Source organism: Podarcis vaucheri (genome assembly GCF_965113315.1).
Source record: "Podarcis vaucheri genome assembly, chromosome: 7".
Taxonomy (NCBI): Eukaryota; Metazoa; Chordata; class Lepidosauria; order Squamata; family Lacertidae; genus Podarcis; species Podarcis vaucheri.
The window spans coordinates 22,582,901-22,601,080 of NC_138765.1; the positions used below are offsets into that span (position 1 = coordinate 22,582,901).

At 44.1% G+C, this 18,180-nt stretch overlaps 1 protein-coding gene across 2 annotated transcripts; it reads left to right on the forward strand.

Annotated features, from left to right (window-relative positions):
- Window positions 1-456: 456 nt before the first annotated feature.
- On the forward strand, window positions 457-17,692 carry IL20RB (interleukin 20 receptor subunit beta). Of its 2 annotated transcripts, none has more exons than XM_082231948.1 (7): window positions 457-662; window positions 5,994-6,114; window positions 8,133-8,323; window positions 12,046-12,170; window positions 14,806-14,956; window positions 15,488-15,630; window positions 16,691-17,692. In XM_082231948.1, exons 1-7 carry the CDS (start codon window positions 608-610, stop codon window positions 16,814-16,816), a joined length of 912 nt encoding a protein of 303 aa, XP_082088074.1. In that variant the 5' UTR covers window positions 457-607; the 3' UTR covers window positions 16,817-17,692. The 2 variants fall into 2 exon arrangements, with proteins under 2 accessions (XP_082088074.1, XP_082088073.1); XM_082231947.1 differs by having other exon boundaries at window positions 459-662; window positions 15,485-15,630.
- Window positions 17,693-18,180: the final 488 nt, after the last annotated feature.

Consider the following 18,180-nt stretch of genomic DNA (forward strand, 5'->3'; position numbering starts at 1 on the left):
CAACAATGTTCCCATGGGATGATATAAAGGTTTAAGCAGGAAGTTATTTATGTGGGATGAGAGTTGGGTGTGGGCAGATGTCTTCATTACACCCTTGGCCATTTGTAATGGAGACGTGGCCTAGTTTCCCATGCATGGCAGGTATAAATAAATATCAACTGTTGGGGTTTTCAAAAGCCTTCAGACAACAACTTTCACTCCAGAATTTTGATAATATCTGGTTGTTGCAACTGAGCTTTCCTCCAAGTTGTCGATTGCCTAATCTCAGAGCCAACGTAGCCAGCATTTTTTCCTCTCTCTCTCTAGGTCAATTGCTCAACCTATAGTGTAGGAAAATACCCAAATGAAATTAACTGAACCTGTTACAGAACCTAAATTACCTGTGGCCACACCTTCCTGAGCAATGCAATTGCATGTGTAAGGTAGGATCCAGTAGCAGCCACACTCGTGACTATTGGAGCAGTTTACATGCTGCAGCAACGGCAACAGCATTCTGCACTGAACATTCAAGTTGCCATTCAGCTCAGACCATGGAGAGACTCTTGGCCCAGGAACAGAAAATGCCAGGGCCAGCCATACCTCAGCAGACTTCCTAATTTGGAGTGAAATGGCAATTTGCTTCCGGTCCTTTATCTTTTCTTTGATGCCACTTTTTGTGTCAGGTATGTGGTTATTTATGTTTGATCCTGGTTCAGAATGATGGGGCATAGAGCTGGGGGGGGGGGAATTGCCTAGAACTAACTGTAACTTCCAGATTGTTTAGATTTTCTTTATATCTTAAAATGAGACTCTTCTCCGAGTAACATTAACTAGTGAAATCTGTTAAGATATGTCCTAGGGAGAAAGGGCCTTTTCCTTCCTTCCTTCCTTCCTTCCTTTCTTCCTTCCTTCCTTCCTTCTTTCTTTTTATTCCTAGAAAATGCTGTTTGCTGTTTGTTTTATTGGGGTGGGAGTGTTGTTTTAGTTAGCATGAGTTTGCCTTTTTCTGTTTTCCTTTTACCTGCTTATTTTGTTTTTTGTTTTATTCATGTGGTGAGGAAGGCGATGGAGAGGTGGGTTCTGTTTTTGTTTGTGTGCTTTTTTTGCGTATAGTCATTACAGCGAGGGTGTGTGTGTGTTGGGGGGATGGTTTGTTGGGGTGAGGAGTTGTTGGGGTGGATGGCGTGTTGGGGTGGGTGGAGTTGGAGAGAATGGAGGAGCGTCACCTGGATTGGTTATCGTCTTCCAAAGCACCTACTCTATTTCGAACTTAAAAATGGAAAGCGTAATGCTGGTGGTCAACAAAATAGGTTTAAAGACTCTCTCCGGGCAAATTTTAAAATGTAGTATGAACACCGACAACTGGGAAACACTAGCCTGGGAGCCCTCCAATTGGAGAACAGCCTTTACCAAAGCTGTCATGGGCTTCGAAGATGCTCAAACTCAGGACGAAAGGGAGAAGTGTGCTAAGAGGAAGGCACACTGGGTGAACCCTCACCGTGATCAACTCCCACACGGAAACCTATGTCCCCACTGTGGAAGAACATGTGGATCCAGGATTGGCCTCCACAGTCATTTACGGACTCACTGTTAAAACCGTGTTCATGGAAGACAACCTTACTTCGAGTGATCGATAAAGAAGAAGAAGGTGTTGATGTGGGAAGGATCTCTGTGGATAGCAAGGGGGAGAGGGAAGAGTTGGTCACCAGTCTATTGGTTTGAGGTGCTTTCTGGGTGCTTAATTTGGCAGTAGATGTTGTTGCAGGGTTGTCAATCTGTGATGTGTGGGTTTAGCTGAGGTTGGTTCGTAGTCCTGTGTTCTGTGTTCAGTGGAGCTGTTCTGTGAGTGGTACTTGACTGTCTTGGTTTGCATTGTCATGTCGTTTCTGTTATTTCTTCTTTCTCTTGTTGACTGTCGTTCAATCATTAGCTGTATTTTCTCCTTGGCTGTCGTTCGGTGGGTCAGATGGCTGCCATTCTGGTGGAAGGTTAAGTCTGAGGTTCTCCAGAAGTTGCAGGGCTTCAGGTATGCCGGTGGCCGTGTGCTGTGTTGTGTCAGTTGTTACAATGAGACAAAAGTTGGTACTTGATTCCTGCTTGTTGAAGATGTGGGATACAGTGTCGTAGGTTTTTTCTTCGGTTTAGGGTCTCTTGCGATAAATCCTGAAAGGCCAGGATGCAGTTTTCTCAATATTGGAAGTTGGTTGAGTTTCTGAGATTGTTCCATATTTCTTCTTTATTTTTGTAGCAGGTGAAGCACACGATGATGTCTCGTGGAGGGGCGTTTGGCTTTCGGCATGGGTCTTAAGAGCTCTGTGTGCCCTTTTCAGATCATCTACTTCAAGTTTTAGATTTGGAATTGTGGTTTTCAGCCAGCATACAATGAGATCAGCCTGGTTTTTGTCTTCCATTTTATCAGGGAAATTTCGGAAGCCAATATTGCAGTGTCTACTGTGATTTTCAAGGTCTGCTGGTTTAATTCTCGCTTCCATGCTTTCTCTTTCTTGGCAGCTATCCGTATCAGCTGATTTATTTTTCAGACATGTGTTTTCCTCTCGGAGTTGCTCTATTTGTTTTAGTTGGATCTAGTTTTCCTTTTCTAGAGTGGAGATGATGCCAGTGAAGGTCTCCACTTTGGAGGTCAGGTCGCTGATTTTTGTCTTCAGGGGAGTCACTGTGTTCTTCAATAGTTCTGCTAGTCTCAGTTAATAATAATAATAATAGTAGTAGTAATTTTTATTTATACCCCGCCCTCTCCAGCCAAGGCCGGGCTCAGAGCGGCTTACAAGCAATAATAAAAACAAGTTGAATGATTACAACTTAAGAAACAAAATTAAAATACAACATTAAAATATTAAAATGTAGCCTCATTGCAGAAGGAGAAGGAAAAGAAAAAAGAAAGAGAGGGAGGGAATCAAATTGGCTCAAAGCCAAAGGCCAAGCGGAACAACTCTGTCTTACAGATGTTCATAAAATGTCATGACTCTGTGGTTACCCCATGCCAATCTTTCAAGTGTTCCAGGAGTTGTGGTTCTGTAAGTGGCACATTGTTTTCATAACAGTCTTGCAGGCGATGGAGCCCTGCTTTGGAAAGAATAGTAGATACTGATAAGTTATCTTGGAATAGTGGTATATAAGGAAGCAGGATTTAGGGTGAGGAAGCTTGTTTCTTATACCATTTGCTCCACACCTCTATAGTACCACCTGTTAAAGAGTTATGTTCTTTATTGGAAAATAGAAAAATATATATACCTAGAATAAAATTATAAGTGCACAAGGTAAAATAAGACATGAAAAGAATAACAATTGTTAAGACACCTGTGTAAAAAAGAAAGAAAAGGGGGGGGGGACTTACAAATTTGCAAGGCTATTCTTGTACTTAACCTAACATCAACTCTCAGAACACTTAACAAACTAGTCCCTGGGATTCTTTGGTGGTAGGCGTGATTGTTTAAAGTGGTATGGTTACAAACTTTGTTGAAAATGTTAAAAACAATTATCAAGCATAGAGTGTTGTCTTCCAGGACAAATACATGCACAGATGTTAAGTATTGTGTGCAGTCATCCACATTGCATCAAAACAGACTTGAAAAATCTTTTACATTACAGATTAAGCTCACATCCACAGGGTACTGTATACTTCAGTCTAGAGATTTAAGATAATTTCTCCATGGTGACAGAGATGGAAGGGAGATTACTATTATTAATAAATGATATAATTAACTACATTTCCCAGGATTCTTCAGGGGAAGCCAGGGCAGTTAAAAGTGGTATAACACTGCTTTAAATGATGGGGACCTTAAATGTGCTAAAAACACACAACCCTGGTCTATAATGTATTTCTTTTATATATATGTGGTGCCTTTCTGCTTAGGTACCAAAGGCAGTTCACAATTGTAAAACACTAAAACAAAAAACAAAAAATCCTATAAAATGGAGAGTGGCCAAAGTCTCTCAGGTCAACTGAAAGCTGATGGTAGGTTCTTCCTCCCCTGGGCTTCATCACTTCTGCCTTCCCTCAGGTCGCACAGGTCTTAAGTAGCCCCGGGGAATAGTACTGGTGCCCAAGTAGTTCCCTCAGACCATTGATGGTCCTTAGAAGGAGCTGACGGCATGTGCTTCTTGGCCTGAGCTTCCTCAGAGCTATATCTCCTTGAGTACTAAAAAAAAAGAAAAAGTGGTATCTTCACAAACAGGAGGACAAGTTTGAGGGGAAATATGTGACCCATGCACATGACATGAGGAACCAAGTTAAAATGAATTGTAACGAAAGGCCCTCAGGCTACTCAATCCTCAAACAAGTGACGCACAAGATTTGGTGACTCCTTTCCGGGCTACACCTTGCGAAACAAAATTTCCCCACATATTCTTTTAGCCTGGTTTTAGCAAGGCCTTTTTTCAGCCGGAACTGAGTTCCAGCACCTCTTAGGTGGGCGCCATTGCCATTCTAAGAGAATGAGGGAGGTGTTCATGGTGAGTTCTCACACCTCTTTTTTTAAAAAAAAAGAAAAATAGCATTGGTTTTAGCCATTAGCCATAACCAGTGCTTTTTCTGTGACCAGTACTCACTGGTACCGAGTCACCTATTGCTTTTGCTGCCCATGTCAGCTATGTTGTGTTGACGCCTGTAATGCTTATATCAAGATATGAGCCCTGGCGCCTCATTATTATTATTTAACCAGAAAGGCACTTGCCATAACAATATACTGCGACACTCTCCCAGAGTTAGGAAGCTTCTGCTTTTGATTAGCCACATTTATCCATGTCGTCCAGACATGCAAATTATGGTTAGGTGCAAAGGACTCTTCCTTCTCCTTAATTAAACCTTTGATCCACCCACTGCTGTTTACACCGAGGGGCAAATGCTCTCCTGGAGATGGCAGGAATTAAACTTTCACATGCGAAGCATTATGCGAAGCATAATGCACATGCGAAGCATAATGCACATTATAAAACAAGCCAGCTTCAGTAACTATGGTTTCAAGTCGACTTGTTTGAAGGTAATCATAGTCAGGGATTTTTCATCTAGAACTCACCAGAACTCATTTCTGGCACTTCTTTTTCTAGAAAAATATCGCTGATCGTAGTTAATGTTAACTGTAGTCTATACATCATCATTATCAGCCATCGTAGTAGCAGCGTTTTTCTTTCATAGTTCAATCTGAAAGAAAAAAGGCCTCCCAGAGCAGTTTGCATCTATCAGTGATGAGGCAGTCCCTGCCCTCAGGCTCATAATCGAAGATACATAGCACACAAGGAAAGGTGGGGAGGAGGGGAATAGCAAGTACAGAAAACGAGTTCAGGCACTAGTTCGTAGTAACAGATGTCTTGTTGCAACCAGCTGGAATGGAGAGATTTGAAGAGGAGGAGCCAAACATTGCTGACTGGTTGAAGGGTAGGCTCTGCCGTTCCATCTCTTCCTCTCCTGTAGCCTGATGGAATGAGTGCCATTGGCAGATGACAACTGAGGGAAGGGTCTGATGAAGATGGTCTCTTAGCAGAGCTGATGGAGGTGCTCTGCAGCCCTAATCTGGAAAAAAAACTGTAGTTAAGCAAAAGCCCTTTTATGTACAGGAACTGATCTTTGAAACAGAAGTGTGATTTCTACATAGGCAGCTGCCCAAATTTTCAGAGTGTGTCAAATAGTTAGAACAGAGGTTCCCATCTGGTGGTCCATGGATCCCATTCACATAACAAAAACTACAACAGGAATATCAAAAGTTTCAAAAGTAGGAAGTCCGCAGTTATTTAGCTAATTGGGAACCACTGATCTAGAGCATCTTTGACAGATGTTCATTTGACTTTTTTATATACTGTATATAAAAATCTCCAAGGTAGAGGATTCCACACATTTCTCAGACAAAGCTGGACATGAGCACATCAGTCTGTACCCTGTTGACAGAGCAACCCAGCGGTAACAGTAACCTGTGCTCCTCCATAATAACTCACAGAGCCAATTGTAATTTCTGGTTTTCTCCCTTGTTTGCATGTTCCTCGGTGATTCCTACGCAAAGGTGTGCTACTGCCAGCTCCTCGGAACATCACGATCCTGTCCACTAATATGAAGCACTTTCTAGTATGGAGCCCGGTGACGGTGCCTGGAGCAGCTGTAAAATATTCCGTCGAATTTCAAGGGTAACTTTTCTTCACATTGAGTCTAAACATGGAGTAAATATCACTGCTGACCTTTCTTTTTTTCTTTTTAGGCAAGTATGTAAAGGACAAGACAGAAGAGTCTTAAATTATGCATGGTGTGAGGAAATGGATAATTAGAACACGGGGTTGAGATCATCCAATTAAGCTGAAGGGAATTTATTCACACCATTCAGTATTAAACTATGGTGTCCAAAATATATAGTTGATGTTTTTAAAAGGGTAATAATAATAATAATAATTTTTTATTTATATCCCGCCCTTCCCAGTTCAAAAACCGGGCTCAGGGTGGCTAACAACAAATTTAAAACACTTTAAAACACTTACCCTAATTATAAAAGCAGCATAAAATACGGTATAAAAACATGAATAACAATAAAAATCAAAAATCAATCAGATAATCCCCATTAGGCAAATTCTGTTGCTAGTCATGATGGCAGAATGCCTCTGAATATCAGATGCTGGAAGACAACAGTGGGATAGCCCTATTGCCCTCATGCCCTTGTTGTGGGCTTCCTGTAGGCATAAGGTTAGCCACTGTTAGCAGCAAGAACCTAGACTGGATAGGCCTTTGGTCTGACCCAGCAGGGATCTTATGACCCAAGCCAATGCAAGCTGTTGAGGGCCTATCCTGCTCCTTTGGCTGAGCTCTTGCAAAATTTCCTCACAGACTGGAGCATGTAGTAGGACCTAGGCCCAACCCACACATTCAGCCAAATAATGTGGTAAATATCCTGAGGTGGTCAAGTTGACTCTATTGCTGTGTACACACGGCCAACTTGAAACACAGCCACATCATTCTTTTTCTCAATAAGGATCTAAACTGGTTTCTTTTGGGGGTGGGGGAATGCATCAAAATGCATTATTTCATAAGAAACAACAGGATAGATTTGGATTGTGGCTGTTGTGGTGTGTACTCTGGTTTCTAAGTGGGAATGTACTGAATGCAGAGTAAATGGGGTTGTGCACACAGCCTATGGTTCCAGACTATAAATGAGATGCCTTTGAATGTTCCCAAGCGTTAAAAACAAAACAAAATTCCTGCAAGTGAGAAAAAAGTAGAACATTGCGGAAAGAGCTTGCTCCCTCTTCCAGGTTTCTGCTTGCAAAGTAGCATTCAAAAATGTTATTACCCACCTCCAGTTTGGAGCAATACAACCCTTTCTATCCCCTCATAACCCTAATGTGACATTCTGATGCATGTCTTTGGGCCCAAGCCATAGTTATTAAGTGGCGTTGCAGTAAACTAGCCCATGTGAGAAGGTTGGAAAGAATTGTATCTGCTACCAGACATGTCTGCCCTTGTGGGACTACTCACGTTGCAACACATGTGTGTGAGGGTTCCTAACAAATATTCTTTAAAACGTGCACAGAATATTTGCTTCAGGGTGGGGTGGGTCACCCTCAAGTGTACAGTGCGTAATTTGTACTCTGCTTTGATCTCAGTCTTCTATAACTCAACTGAGTAACACACTTTGCATACAGAAGGCCCCAGGTTCAATCCCTGTCATTTCCAGGTTTCTTCCTGGAGAGCCACCACCAATAAGCATCAAGATTATTGAGTGAAGTAGGTCAGTGGTTTCAGTTGGCGGAATTGGCAATACTACACATAATACCTGTTCCTCATTTGTAAGAACTCAATTGTTTAGTGTGGCAGCGCTTACAGAACTCTCTGCCTATTGATATATCAAGCAGATGCCTTCACTGTACTATTTTCGGCACCTGCTAAAAACATTCATGTTTAGACAAGCCTACCCAGATGCTTAGAAGGTTGAGGTAATTTTAATATCTGTATTAGTATGTTAACTTCTGCATGTTTTAAAGCAGAGTCGTAATCTTTTCTCGATTTCACTGTTTCATCTTTTGTAACCGCTTTGAGGAGGTTTTCTTTACAATCAAGCGGTGTACAAATTTTATGTAATAAATAAGTAAGAACCACTGCCTTCAGCAAAGCGTGCTGCATTCTTTCCCCTAATTTTTCTTCTTCTTTTTCCCCTCAGAGAATATGAGAGAGACTATGCCAACGACAGCTGGATTCCCATTGGAGAGTGTACGGGTATTAGTGTTACTCAGTGTGACATCACAGAAGACATTTCTGCCACTGTACCATACGATCTACGTGTCAGGGCAGGTGTGGGGACCCAGGCTTCGCACTGGGCCACTCTCAGCAGCTTCTTCAATCGTGTCACAAGTAAGTGCATTCACGTGCTCCTCTGTGATGCACATCTCACGCTGGGATCCTTAGGATAATGGTAGATGCTAATGGTCCCATTGGGGGACCTTGTTCCTACTGAGGTCAGTCCTGGGTGTCAGCAAACTGGCACCATTGAGCAGCTTAGCCAGGACCCGAGCAGCTTCTCCTGGAAAAGAGGAGATTGGATAGCCATCTTCAAATATCTCAAGGACTGTCACAAGATGCTTGTTTTCTCCTGCTCTGGAGGGTAGGACTCAAACCAATGGCTTCAAGGTACAAAAAGGAGATTCCGACTAAACATCAGGAAAAGCTTTCTGACATTAAGAGCTGTTCAACAGTGGAATGGTTTCCCCCAGGAGGTGGTGGACTCTCCTTCCTTGGAGGTTTTCAAGCAGAGGTTGGATGGCCATCTGTCTTGGATGCTTTAGCTGAGATTCCTGCATTGCATGGGGTGGACTAGATGAGGCTTAGGATCCCTTCCAACTCTACAATTCTTTGATTCTATAAACCTGCCAGGACCCCACTGAAGCAGACTCATGCCCTGCCCTCTCCTTCTTGAAAGCTGTGGAAGGCAGCTTTGAGTTGCAGTTTTAAATTTCTCACAATGCACTGGAGCACTCGATGTACATCTAGCATCACTCCAGGGCACTTTGTGAAATCTGAATGGCAGCTCAGGTCTGCCTGCCACTGTCGGCAGGTAAGCTCTTGACTGAGTTGGGAAACCAACAGCATTTTGCTGTGGGAAACTCCTCAACACAAACTTGGTCCTGATTAAGGTGATAAAACTGTGTGTGTGAAACAATTGAACATACACAGGTTGGGGCCTACATAGGGTGCCAACTTAGTTAAAATATTGGGGGAGGGGAGAGATAAGGGCTTTCCCGCATAATCAATCACATGATGCTGTGCATGCACACCATTTGACTGGCAATGCCCATCAACTTTAGGGCCCCCCGACCCCCTCAAATATTTTATCGTGATAGGCTGAACAGACCTCGGCCCCTAGGATTTGGCTCCTGTGGGCCTACGTAATGGTGGGCTGCCTCACCGTTGGATCGAATGACTTAGGGATTTTCCTGCACCTTTGGTAGTTAGGAGAATTACAGCAAGTGCAGTTCTCCCCAGTTCTCTGCTTTAATTTGATGGAATTTGCCAGGGTTGAGGCGGGAAATCTGTTTTGAATCCCATGGCTCAGCCTTCCACAAATGTGAGGTCGTAATAAAAATGGGTTTGGAGCAAGTGAGTTTCCACCAGCACATTTAACCTAATAAACACACATCTGCTCATGGAGGCGCAGGTCAATTCTGTATCCAGGGCAGCTGTCTACCAGCTCCACCTGGTACGCAGGCTGAGACCCTACCTGCCCGCGGACTGTCTCGCCAGAGGGGTGCATGCTCTAGTTATCTCCCGCTTGGACTACTGCAACGCACTCTACATAGGCTACCTTTGAAGGTGACCCAGAAACTACAACTAATCCAGAATGCGGCCGCTAGACTGGTGACTGGGGGCGGCTGCTGAGACCACATAACACTGGTCTTGAAAGACCTACATTGGCTCCCAGCATGTTTCCGAGCACAATTCAAAGTGTTGGTGTTGACCTTTAAAGCCCTAAATGGCCTTGGCCCAGTATACCTGAAGGAGCGTCTCCACCCCCATCGTTCTGCCTGGACGCTGAGGTCCAGCGCTGAGGGTCTTCTGGCAGTTCCCTCATTGCGAGAAGCAAAGCTACAGGGAACCAGGCAGAGGGCCCACCCTGTGGAACGCCCTCCCATCAGATGTCAAAGTGATAAACAACTACCTGACATTCAGAAGACATCTTAAGGCAGCCCTGTTCAGGGAAGTTTTTAATGTATGACATATTAGTGTATTTTTGGTCTTTGTGGAAGCCGCCCAGAGTGGCTGGGGAATTGTTGTTGTTGTTGTTGTTGTTGTTACGTATTATTATCTAGAAGTATGGATTCCAGCTCAGAAAATGTGACTTCCAGACAAAGTTGTTCCCAAAATTTGACAGTTGATGCAGCATTTTTCAGCTCTTACTTTTAGTTTTTTGCCCTAGCTGGAAAGGAAGGCAGGGCTCCCTTTTCTTTATCAGTTGATGTGTAGGAGTGAACTTCAAGAGTACAAGCTGGTCAGATGCTTCTGATTCTATCTGCCTGAATTACCATTCTCTATGCATTTCATGGTGTAGTCTCCCTTCGAATCTAGACAGAACTGGTTAGTCCTTCCTTCTTCTGTAGCTATTGCTGGTACTATTACTGTAGATGACGCCTGCAGGCAAAACTGATAACTCAGCAGCCCAAGAAACATTTCAAGTCTATGCAAGATTGCTAAATGCCTGGCCCTGATGGTGGAATCCAGTTTCCACTCCCAACTTAGCCCTGAGGGGTTTTTACTAGAAAAACAAGAAGGAATCGGAGAAAACAGATGACAGATTCAAGATGGTACCTAAAGATTTGTGCATCAGCATGAGAGCACCTCACAAACTCAGTACATCAGCACTGAACATAAAGCTGTAAGCTTCTGCTCAAGTGGATCACTTTGGGCAATACTATACATTCCATAGGCTGGGACCACAAACGAGATAACCACACTGAATTCAAATTTTGCACAGAATGCACTGTAAGGACTAAAGCAGATGAAATGTTTGAGATCCATGAATGGATCTTCTCTTCTCTGTCTCTCTCTCTTTTAATCAGATCAACTGAGGTAGGGTAAGATTGATTAGGACCACAGCATTGGGGTAGGGAGGGGAGATACTTAATGGTAAAGGTAAAAGTAAAGGTACCCCTGCCCGTACGGGCCAGTCTTGCCAGACTCTAGGGTTGTGCGCTCATCTCACTCTATAGGCCGGGAGCCAGCGCTGTCCGCAGGCACTTCCGGGTCACGTGGCCAGCGTGACAAGCTGCATCTGGCGAGCCAGCGCAGCACACAGAGCGCCGTTTACCTTCCCGCTGGTAAGCGGTCCCTATTTATCTACTTGCACCCGGGGGTGCTTTCGAACTGCTAGGTTGGCAGGCGCTGGGACCGAACGACAGGAGCGCACCCCGCCGCGGGGATTCAAACTGCCGACCATGCGATCGGCAAGTCCTAGGCGCTGAGGTTCCAAATTAGGCTGTCGGCCTCCAATATGGTGTTCATGGGCACCTGCCAAGGTCCCTCTCTGCCCTCCATTATTTATTTATTTATATTGCAGGGTGTTGTTATTTAAACCAAAGTGATGCTGTGCCTGGCTACAAAGCATATTGTAAGCATCCAGAAACGCCATCTTACCTCCTTTTCCTCATAAAGCCTCTGTCCCATCCCGTTCCCCCACCACCACCACCAGCAGCAGCTTTGCCTGCTTTTTTCTGTTTGTTTGGAGTGTGTATATTTCTCTTTTTTTCTTCCTTTGGTATGGGATGTTGCTCCTATTTTGGAAGTTGCCTGTTTTTTCTCTTACTGGCTGATATTTGTTTTGGGATGTGTATCGGTATTTGGGCTGAGGGGCTTTTTGAGGAGTGGGGTTCCTGAGCATTGACAGTTTTTGTTCTATGAAATGGGTATTTTGTGATGCTCACAACAGTTTCTTAGATTTCCAAATGTTCCCCCAGGCTTTGAAAAGGTTGGGGACCCCTGCTGCTTTAGGCTGTTCCACAGCATATTGATCCTTGTTTTTCCTAAGCTGGGATGCGAGATTCATGTATGGTCCCATGATGGATATGATTCTGTCGTTTTCACAGCCTCCCTCATTCCACCTATGTTGACTGTCACAGCTGATGGATATCATTTGCTAGTGGAACTTGAGCGTCTAGGACCTGCCTTTGAATTCTGGATATATTACTGGAAGAAGGGCCAAGGGCACAAGGTACGTTTTGGTCTTATATCTGGCCTGAGAATGCAGGAACAAAAGAGAAGAAAGTTCTCTTGCAAGTATATGGACAAGATCAAATGCATTGATGAGGAACCTGTGGCCTTCCATATGTTATTGAACTTCCACCAGCCCTGGCCAGCATAGGCCATGATCAGAGAAATTGTAGACCATCAATGTCTGGAGGACCACAGGTTCCACATCCCTAGTCTAGAAGTTAGGTTAGGCTATCCTGAAGCTCTGCCAAAAACTCTGCACGTTATTATGATGGAGCAGCACAGAAAACAATCCACAAGGAGACTTCACTTTGGTCCTTCCTAATTCCAATTTTTTTCCTGCTATATACTGTTGCCTGATGGTGTATGCAATCTCTTTGATTCCTACTTGCTGCAGTGCAAACATCCTAAGTGGGAAGAGACTGTTTAAAGGATGGCCTTCTCCCAGTGAGTCTGCCTGGCCACAACAATAAACCGGAGGATCTGTTTTATATTTAATCACCATAGGAGGTCAGAATGGCTGTGGCGCAGGGTATGACCTTTTCAGTTGTGGAACCCAAGTTGCAGAAAGCTCAGGGATCTGCATGTCTTAAAAGACTCTTTATCAATAACCTTAAAGATCAGCTTGCAAAAAGTGCATTGAGAGGCTTTCTCAGTTGCTCCTTCTCAGTGAAACAGAAATTAATGCAAGGACTTTGAAGCTGGCTCAGTAGTAGATGGGCAGCCAGTACAGAGGTTTTAACAATGGTATCACATGTTGCCAGCCATGTGCCCCCATCAGCTGTCTGGCCAGTGCATTCTGCCCCAGCTGGAGCTTCTGAACCAGGGCCAAGGGCAATGATCTCAATTAAAATCACCTTAACCACAGAGCCTAGGACTTGTCGATCAGAAGGTCGGCAGTTCAAATCCCTGCAACGGGGTGAGCTCCCGTTGTTCGGTCCCTGCTCCTGCCAACCTAGCAGTTCGAAAGCACGTCAAAGTGCAAGTAGATAAATAGGTACCACTCCAGTGAAAAGGTAAACGGTGTTTCCGTGCGCTGCTCTGGTTCCCAGAAGCGGCTTAGTCCTGCTGGCCATGTGACCCGGAAGCTGTACACCGGCTCCCTCGGCCAATAAAGTGAGATGAGCGCCGCAACCCCAGAGTTGGTCACAACTGGACCTAATGGTCAGGGGTCCCTTTACCTTTATGCCCTGCTGCAGTTAGCTTTAGAAAAAAAGTTCAATTTGGATTAAACCTTCCCTTCCCTACACTCTGCTATCCCGGTGAAAATTGCTTCATCCACTACCCTAGTATTACATTTTTTAAAAAGACATTGTTGCTATCTATGCAATTGAAGTAATGTCTAGTTTGGCAGCTGCTCAGCTTACCTACAAAGAAATCAGAAAACAATTTACTTGGTAGCTTTCAAAACCTTTGGCCCTTCCATATACAAGGGAACCTGGGTTAATCTCTTATTTCATTTGTCTTGTACTATAATAATTTAACTTCCTACAACTCCCTAATCGCCCAGAATTTCTTACAACTGCCTAGAAATAAAAGGGGTGGGGAGTGGGGAGATCTAACTTGAATTTGCTTGCAGACATTCCTATTTATATTTCCCTGAGACGGTTTTTTAATGAATGCCTCTGAAAGTATCTGAAAGCAAAATGCGAAAATAACCGGAAATTCAAAAAGTCAAATTTGTATTCTGAAATTTTGCAGAATTTTCAAATTTGTGAACAGTTTTTGTTTTGGCTCTAGTATTTGTGCACCTTGTCTTAGGCGTTTGGCTGCGTTACAGAAATGGGCTGTGGTGGTGGTTCTTGTTTAGCAATGGAGTTCATTACTATTCGGGTGTCAGAGAGGGTGACCAAACAGGATCTCATGCCAAAGCAAAGAACAGACCAGTTAATCAAATATAGGGGTGGGGAACCTGTGACTCTCCAGGTGTTGTTGGACTCCAACTCACCTCAGCCCAAAACAGCATGATCAGTGAACTGGGATGATAGAAGTTGTAATGCAATAAAGTCTGGAGTAGGGATGGAGGAGACATTCTATTCAGTATGCATTTAAAGCAGAATCTATCAAATTTGTGCATTCCAAAACAACATGTGAACAGAAACATAGATATCTTTCAAAATTTGCTCTTATCAGAATTTTCTGATGTTCTCCAAATGATTTTTACAAAAATGCATATATTAGGTAAAAGTGTGCATAAAAACAAAGACACCAGTGAAAATAACATACATTATATAACATACATTATATAACATACATTATATTGGGGGAAAGTGTTTGTACATTAGTTTGTGCTGCATATAAAATTAAGTTCAATAGGATAAATTTGTGCTTAAATGCTGAATTTTCATGAAGATTTTTTAAAATATAAAATGTGCATTTCAGACTGGCAAAATGAGAACCCAAGAGAACCAAAATTCACAGAACTTTCCGTCTCTAGTCTGGACAGCTATATCAGGCATCACCAAGCTTTGGCCCTCCAGATGTTTTGGACTACAATTCCCATCATCCCTGACCACTGGTCCTGTTAGCTAGGGATCATGGGAGTTGTAGGCCAAAACATCTGGAGGGCTGCAGGTTGGGGACGTCTGAGCTATATGTTCCCATTACCTGATCAAATGCAACTGATTTCACCCTAGGTGTATCGCAAAGTGGTGAAAGACAGCAGCACTACCTTACATATGGACACCATGGAAGCTGGTACTGAATACTGTGTTAAAGCCCAGACCTATGTTGAAGCCATAAACCGGAGCAGCAATTTCAGCCAGGTGCAGTGTGTGAGGGCCGAAGGTAAGAACAACAAAGATACTCTCCTTTCCAGACATGGTTCTCCACTGCTGGGGGGCCAGGGCAGATAAATCTAATAAAAACTTGAACATTTGTGACAACTTTGTTGGGCTTACAGGGTGGGCAATTTCAAAAGTCTATATAAGGGCTTGCGTACCATTGTTCAGGGTTCTCCTCCCTCCTGCATGTGGTGAGTGGGGACCCTGTTGCAACAGTTCCTTGAATAAAGATCAGGCTTACTATCCGCTTTGCTTCTCAATATACTCTGGTTGGCCTCTGTTATTTTCTCCTACCGATAGGGAACCCACTTAAGGACTCTATATGGGCTCCGGAATACCCCATAAGGGAAAGGGAGCACTGCTTCCCTTTACTTTACTGCTTCACATTACTCTTCTTCAGAACAGTGCAAAGCCATGTAAACACAATGTGCAGCAGTGGCACTTACATCAATTCCCAGATACTTTTCAGCTCAGAGCCCCTCATTGTGTTTTTCTGCCCTCTTAGCAACTACAGATTCTTTTTTGTCTCCAGCAGGCAAAGCCATATTGGTCACCTTCGCCCCACTCTTCTTGGTTATCTCTGTTGTGACTCTTTTGGCCCTTCTTTGGGTTGCCTGGAAAACATGTCAGATCTGCCAGTATTCCTGCTGCCCGAACGAGAGCCTGCCGGACACTTTGGTAAGATAAGAAATGGTTTGGAGTACTGTATTGAGGTTGTGCCTTAACACTTCCAGAAAAGGTAGATGTGCCCTGCTTTTAAAAGCCATGGGTTGAAGCTTGGCGCTTATACTGTGCCTGTTACCCGGGCAGGTTATTAGAATGCATAAGAGCAGCAATCAGTCTGGCTGCAGACACATGACCATACCTTTTAAAATCACATTTCTCCCCCTCCCTCAATGAATTCTGGGCATTGTTGTTACAGGTTGCTGAGAATTGTAATTCTGTGAGGGATAAACCACATTGCCCAGAATTCTTTGTAGGGGGGCATGTTCTTTGAATGTGCACATAACCTTGAAATGACAAAAGTCAGATCATTGAGGTGCTCAGATTTGTAAATGAAGGAATATTGCTGTAAGGGTTACAGGTAGCCCAATGTGTTTAAAGCTATGTAACTATATTTGCCTTTGTGCTTGTTGAACCCAACGCTGGAGCAACTTAGTGAGCTATCAGGTAGAATCCTACCTGTGCTCTTCTCCCCTCGTAGTGCCACCATGAAGAGGGCTAGATACTTAACTTTTAACTTTTTCAGGGAAGCTTTTAATGTATGATATTTTAGTGTTTTTTGGTTTCTGTGGAAGCCGCCCAGAGTGGCTGGGGAAGCCCAGCCAGATGGGCGGGGTACAAATAATAAATTATTATTATTATCATTATTATTATTATTTATTTTAAAATTAAAAAGCAGGGTGGAATATCACTTAAAGCTGGCGTGGGCAACACTGTGGCCCTTGAGAAACTGTCCAGTTTCCACTATCCCTGACCCTGACCATTGGCCATGCTGGCTGGGGCTGATGGAAGCCCATAAACAACTGGAGGAAGCCAGGTTCCTCATTTCTGCCTAAGGGAATCAGACTTACACAGGCTCTCTTATGGCTACAGCCCTGAGCACTGCTTTGAACACTGAGCTTTGCAATACTAATCCAGTACCTCCATCCCTCTGCAGTGGTGAAGTAAATGCTCTTCCATCTTTTCCCCATTACTGTATGTTGTTTTTTTCCTCCTCCCCCCCCCTCTTTTCCAGAAAGTAACAGAATCACCTGCTAGGCTACTAAATTACAGGGGAGAGGAGACGGAGAAATGTGATGAGTCTGTGCAAGTGCTACCCCCTGAAGAGCTTCTCCGCTTGTGGATTCATGATACTCTTTAATATCACACCAAGGACACAATCTGCAAGATGAGACTGCAGTGCTGCTCTCCTTTTTGCCTCTCTGAGTAAGGCACACACACACACACAGTGCACACACACAGGTAGCTTTCCTCTCCTAACAACACAAAGACAGAAAATTGAGGATTTGCTTTCTTCAAAGGGAAAGGCATCATGGGGCCAGCAAGACGGGTTCCCGCGCTGAGGGTTTCACAGAGGGGGCTGGAGCCGACACATTCATCCTTGTCTGACAGAGAACAGCAGCCAAGCTCATGGATAGCCACAGAGGCTGTGATCCTAGCTGCTTGTCATCATCTGCTTAGCTGAGAGTTAAAAGACCTTGGGCTGATTACAATGCGCTGGGTTTGCTTTTTAACATAAAGGTGCAGTGCTAGAAGGTGATGCAATTCAAATCCATGTTGATTTTGTGGAACAGGAGCAAGGAGCAGCAGGTTCGAATTCAGTGACGGACTGTAGCTTAGCGGTAGCAGCTAGAGCACATGTTTTGAGTCAGAAGGTTCTAAGTGCAATATCTGGCACCTCTGTTTAAAAGGATCAGTTAGAAGATGGTGTGAAAAATCCTGAATGCCAGAGGAGACAATGCTGGAAAAGACTGACCTAGTACAATGGTACCTCAGGTTACATACGCTTCAGGTTACATACGCTTCAGGTTACAGATTCCGCTAACCCAGAAATAGTGCTTCAGGTTAAGAACTTTGCTTCAGGATGAGAACAGAAATCGTGCTCCGGCGGCACAGCAGCAGCAGGAGGCCCCATTAGCTAAAGTGGTGCTTCACGTTAAGAACAGTTTCAGGTTAAGTACGGACCTCTGGAACGAATTAAGTACTTAACCTGAGGTACCACTGTACAAGGAAACTTTCTATGTTCCTCCTAGTCAAAGATCTCACCTGAATAAATATTTTTCACATATATTTTTCAATCATAGCCCTAAGCTACGGTTAACCTTAACTCTGGGATTTTTGTAGTAAGACCGTTTCTTAAATTACAGTGTCAAGTTAGCTTATTTCCAGGGCCATCTTAAGCAAAGATCCGCCCGCCACCCCACCCCTTGGTTGCCCAGAGTTTCCTCAGCGCCTCACTGGCTGGCTTGCTTGATCCCGAACTCGCGGCGCAGAGCCGCCCGCAGCAGAAGAGCCCTCTGTGGCGCTCCGACCAACGGGTGGGCTCTTCCTCGGACTCCAACTCTCGGGGCCTCGACTCTTGGCCTGGCGCCCCTGAGAGCCTGGTGCCTATGGTTAAGATGGCCCTGCTTATTTCAGCACTGTTTAACCACAGATTGTCAGGTTTGGGCAACATGTGATCAGAGGCGGAGCTAGCTGCTCCGGCACCTGTGGCGAGCGCCACCC

Excerpts from the sequence above, each read along its gene's own strand:
- IL20RB (XM_082231947.1), top strand. The coding sequence starts at position 608 with ATGGCAATTTGCTTCCGGTCCTTTATCTTTTCTTTGATGCCACTTTTT. Across the intron at positions 6,115-8,132 it reads TATTCCGTCGAATTTCAAGG|AGAATATGAGAGAGACTATG; the intron begins GTAACTTTTCTT and ends TTTTCCCCTCAG. Across the intron at positions 12,171-14,805 it reads AGAAGGGCCAAGGGCACAAG|GTGTATCGCAAAGTGGTGAA; the intron begins GTACGTTTTGGT and ends ATTTCACCCTAG.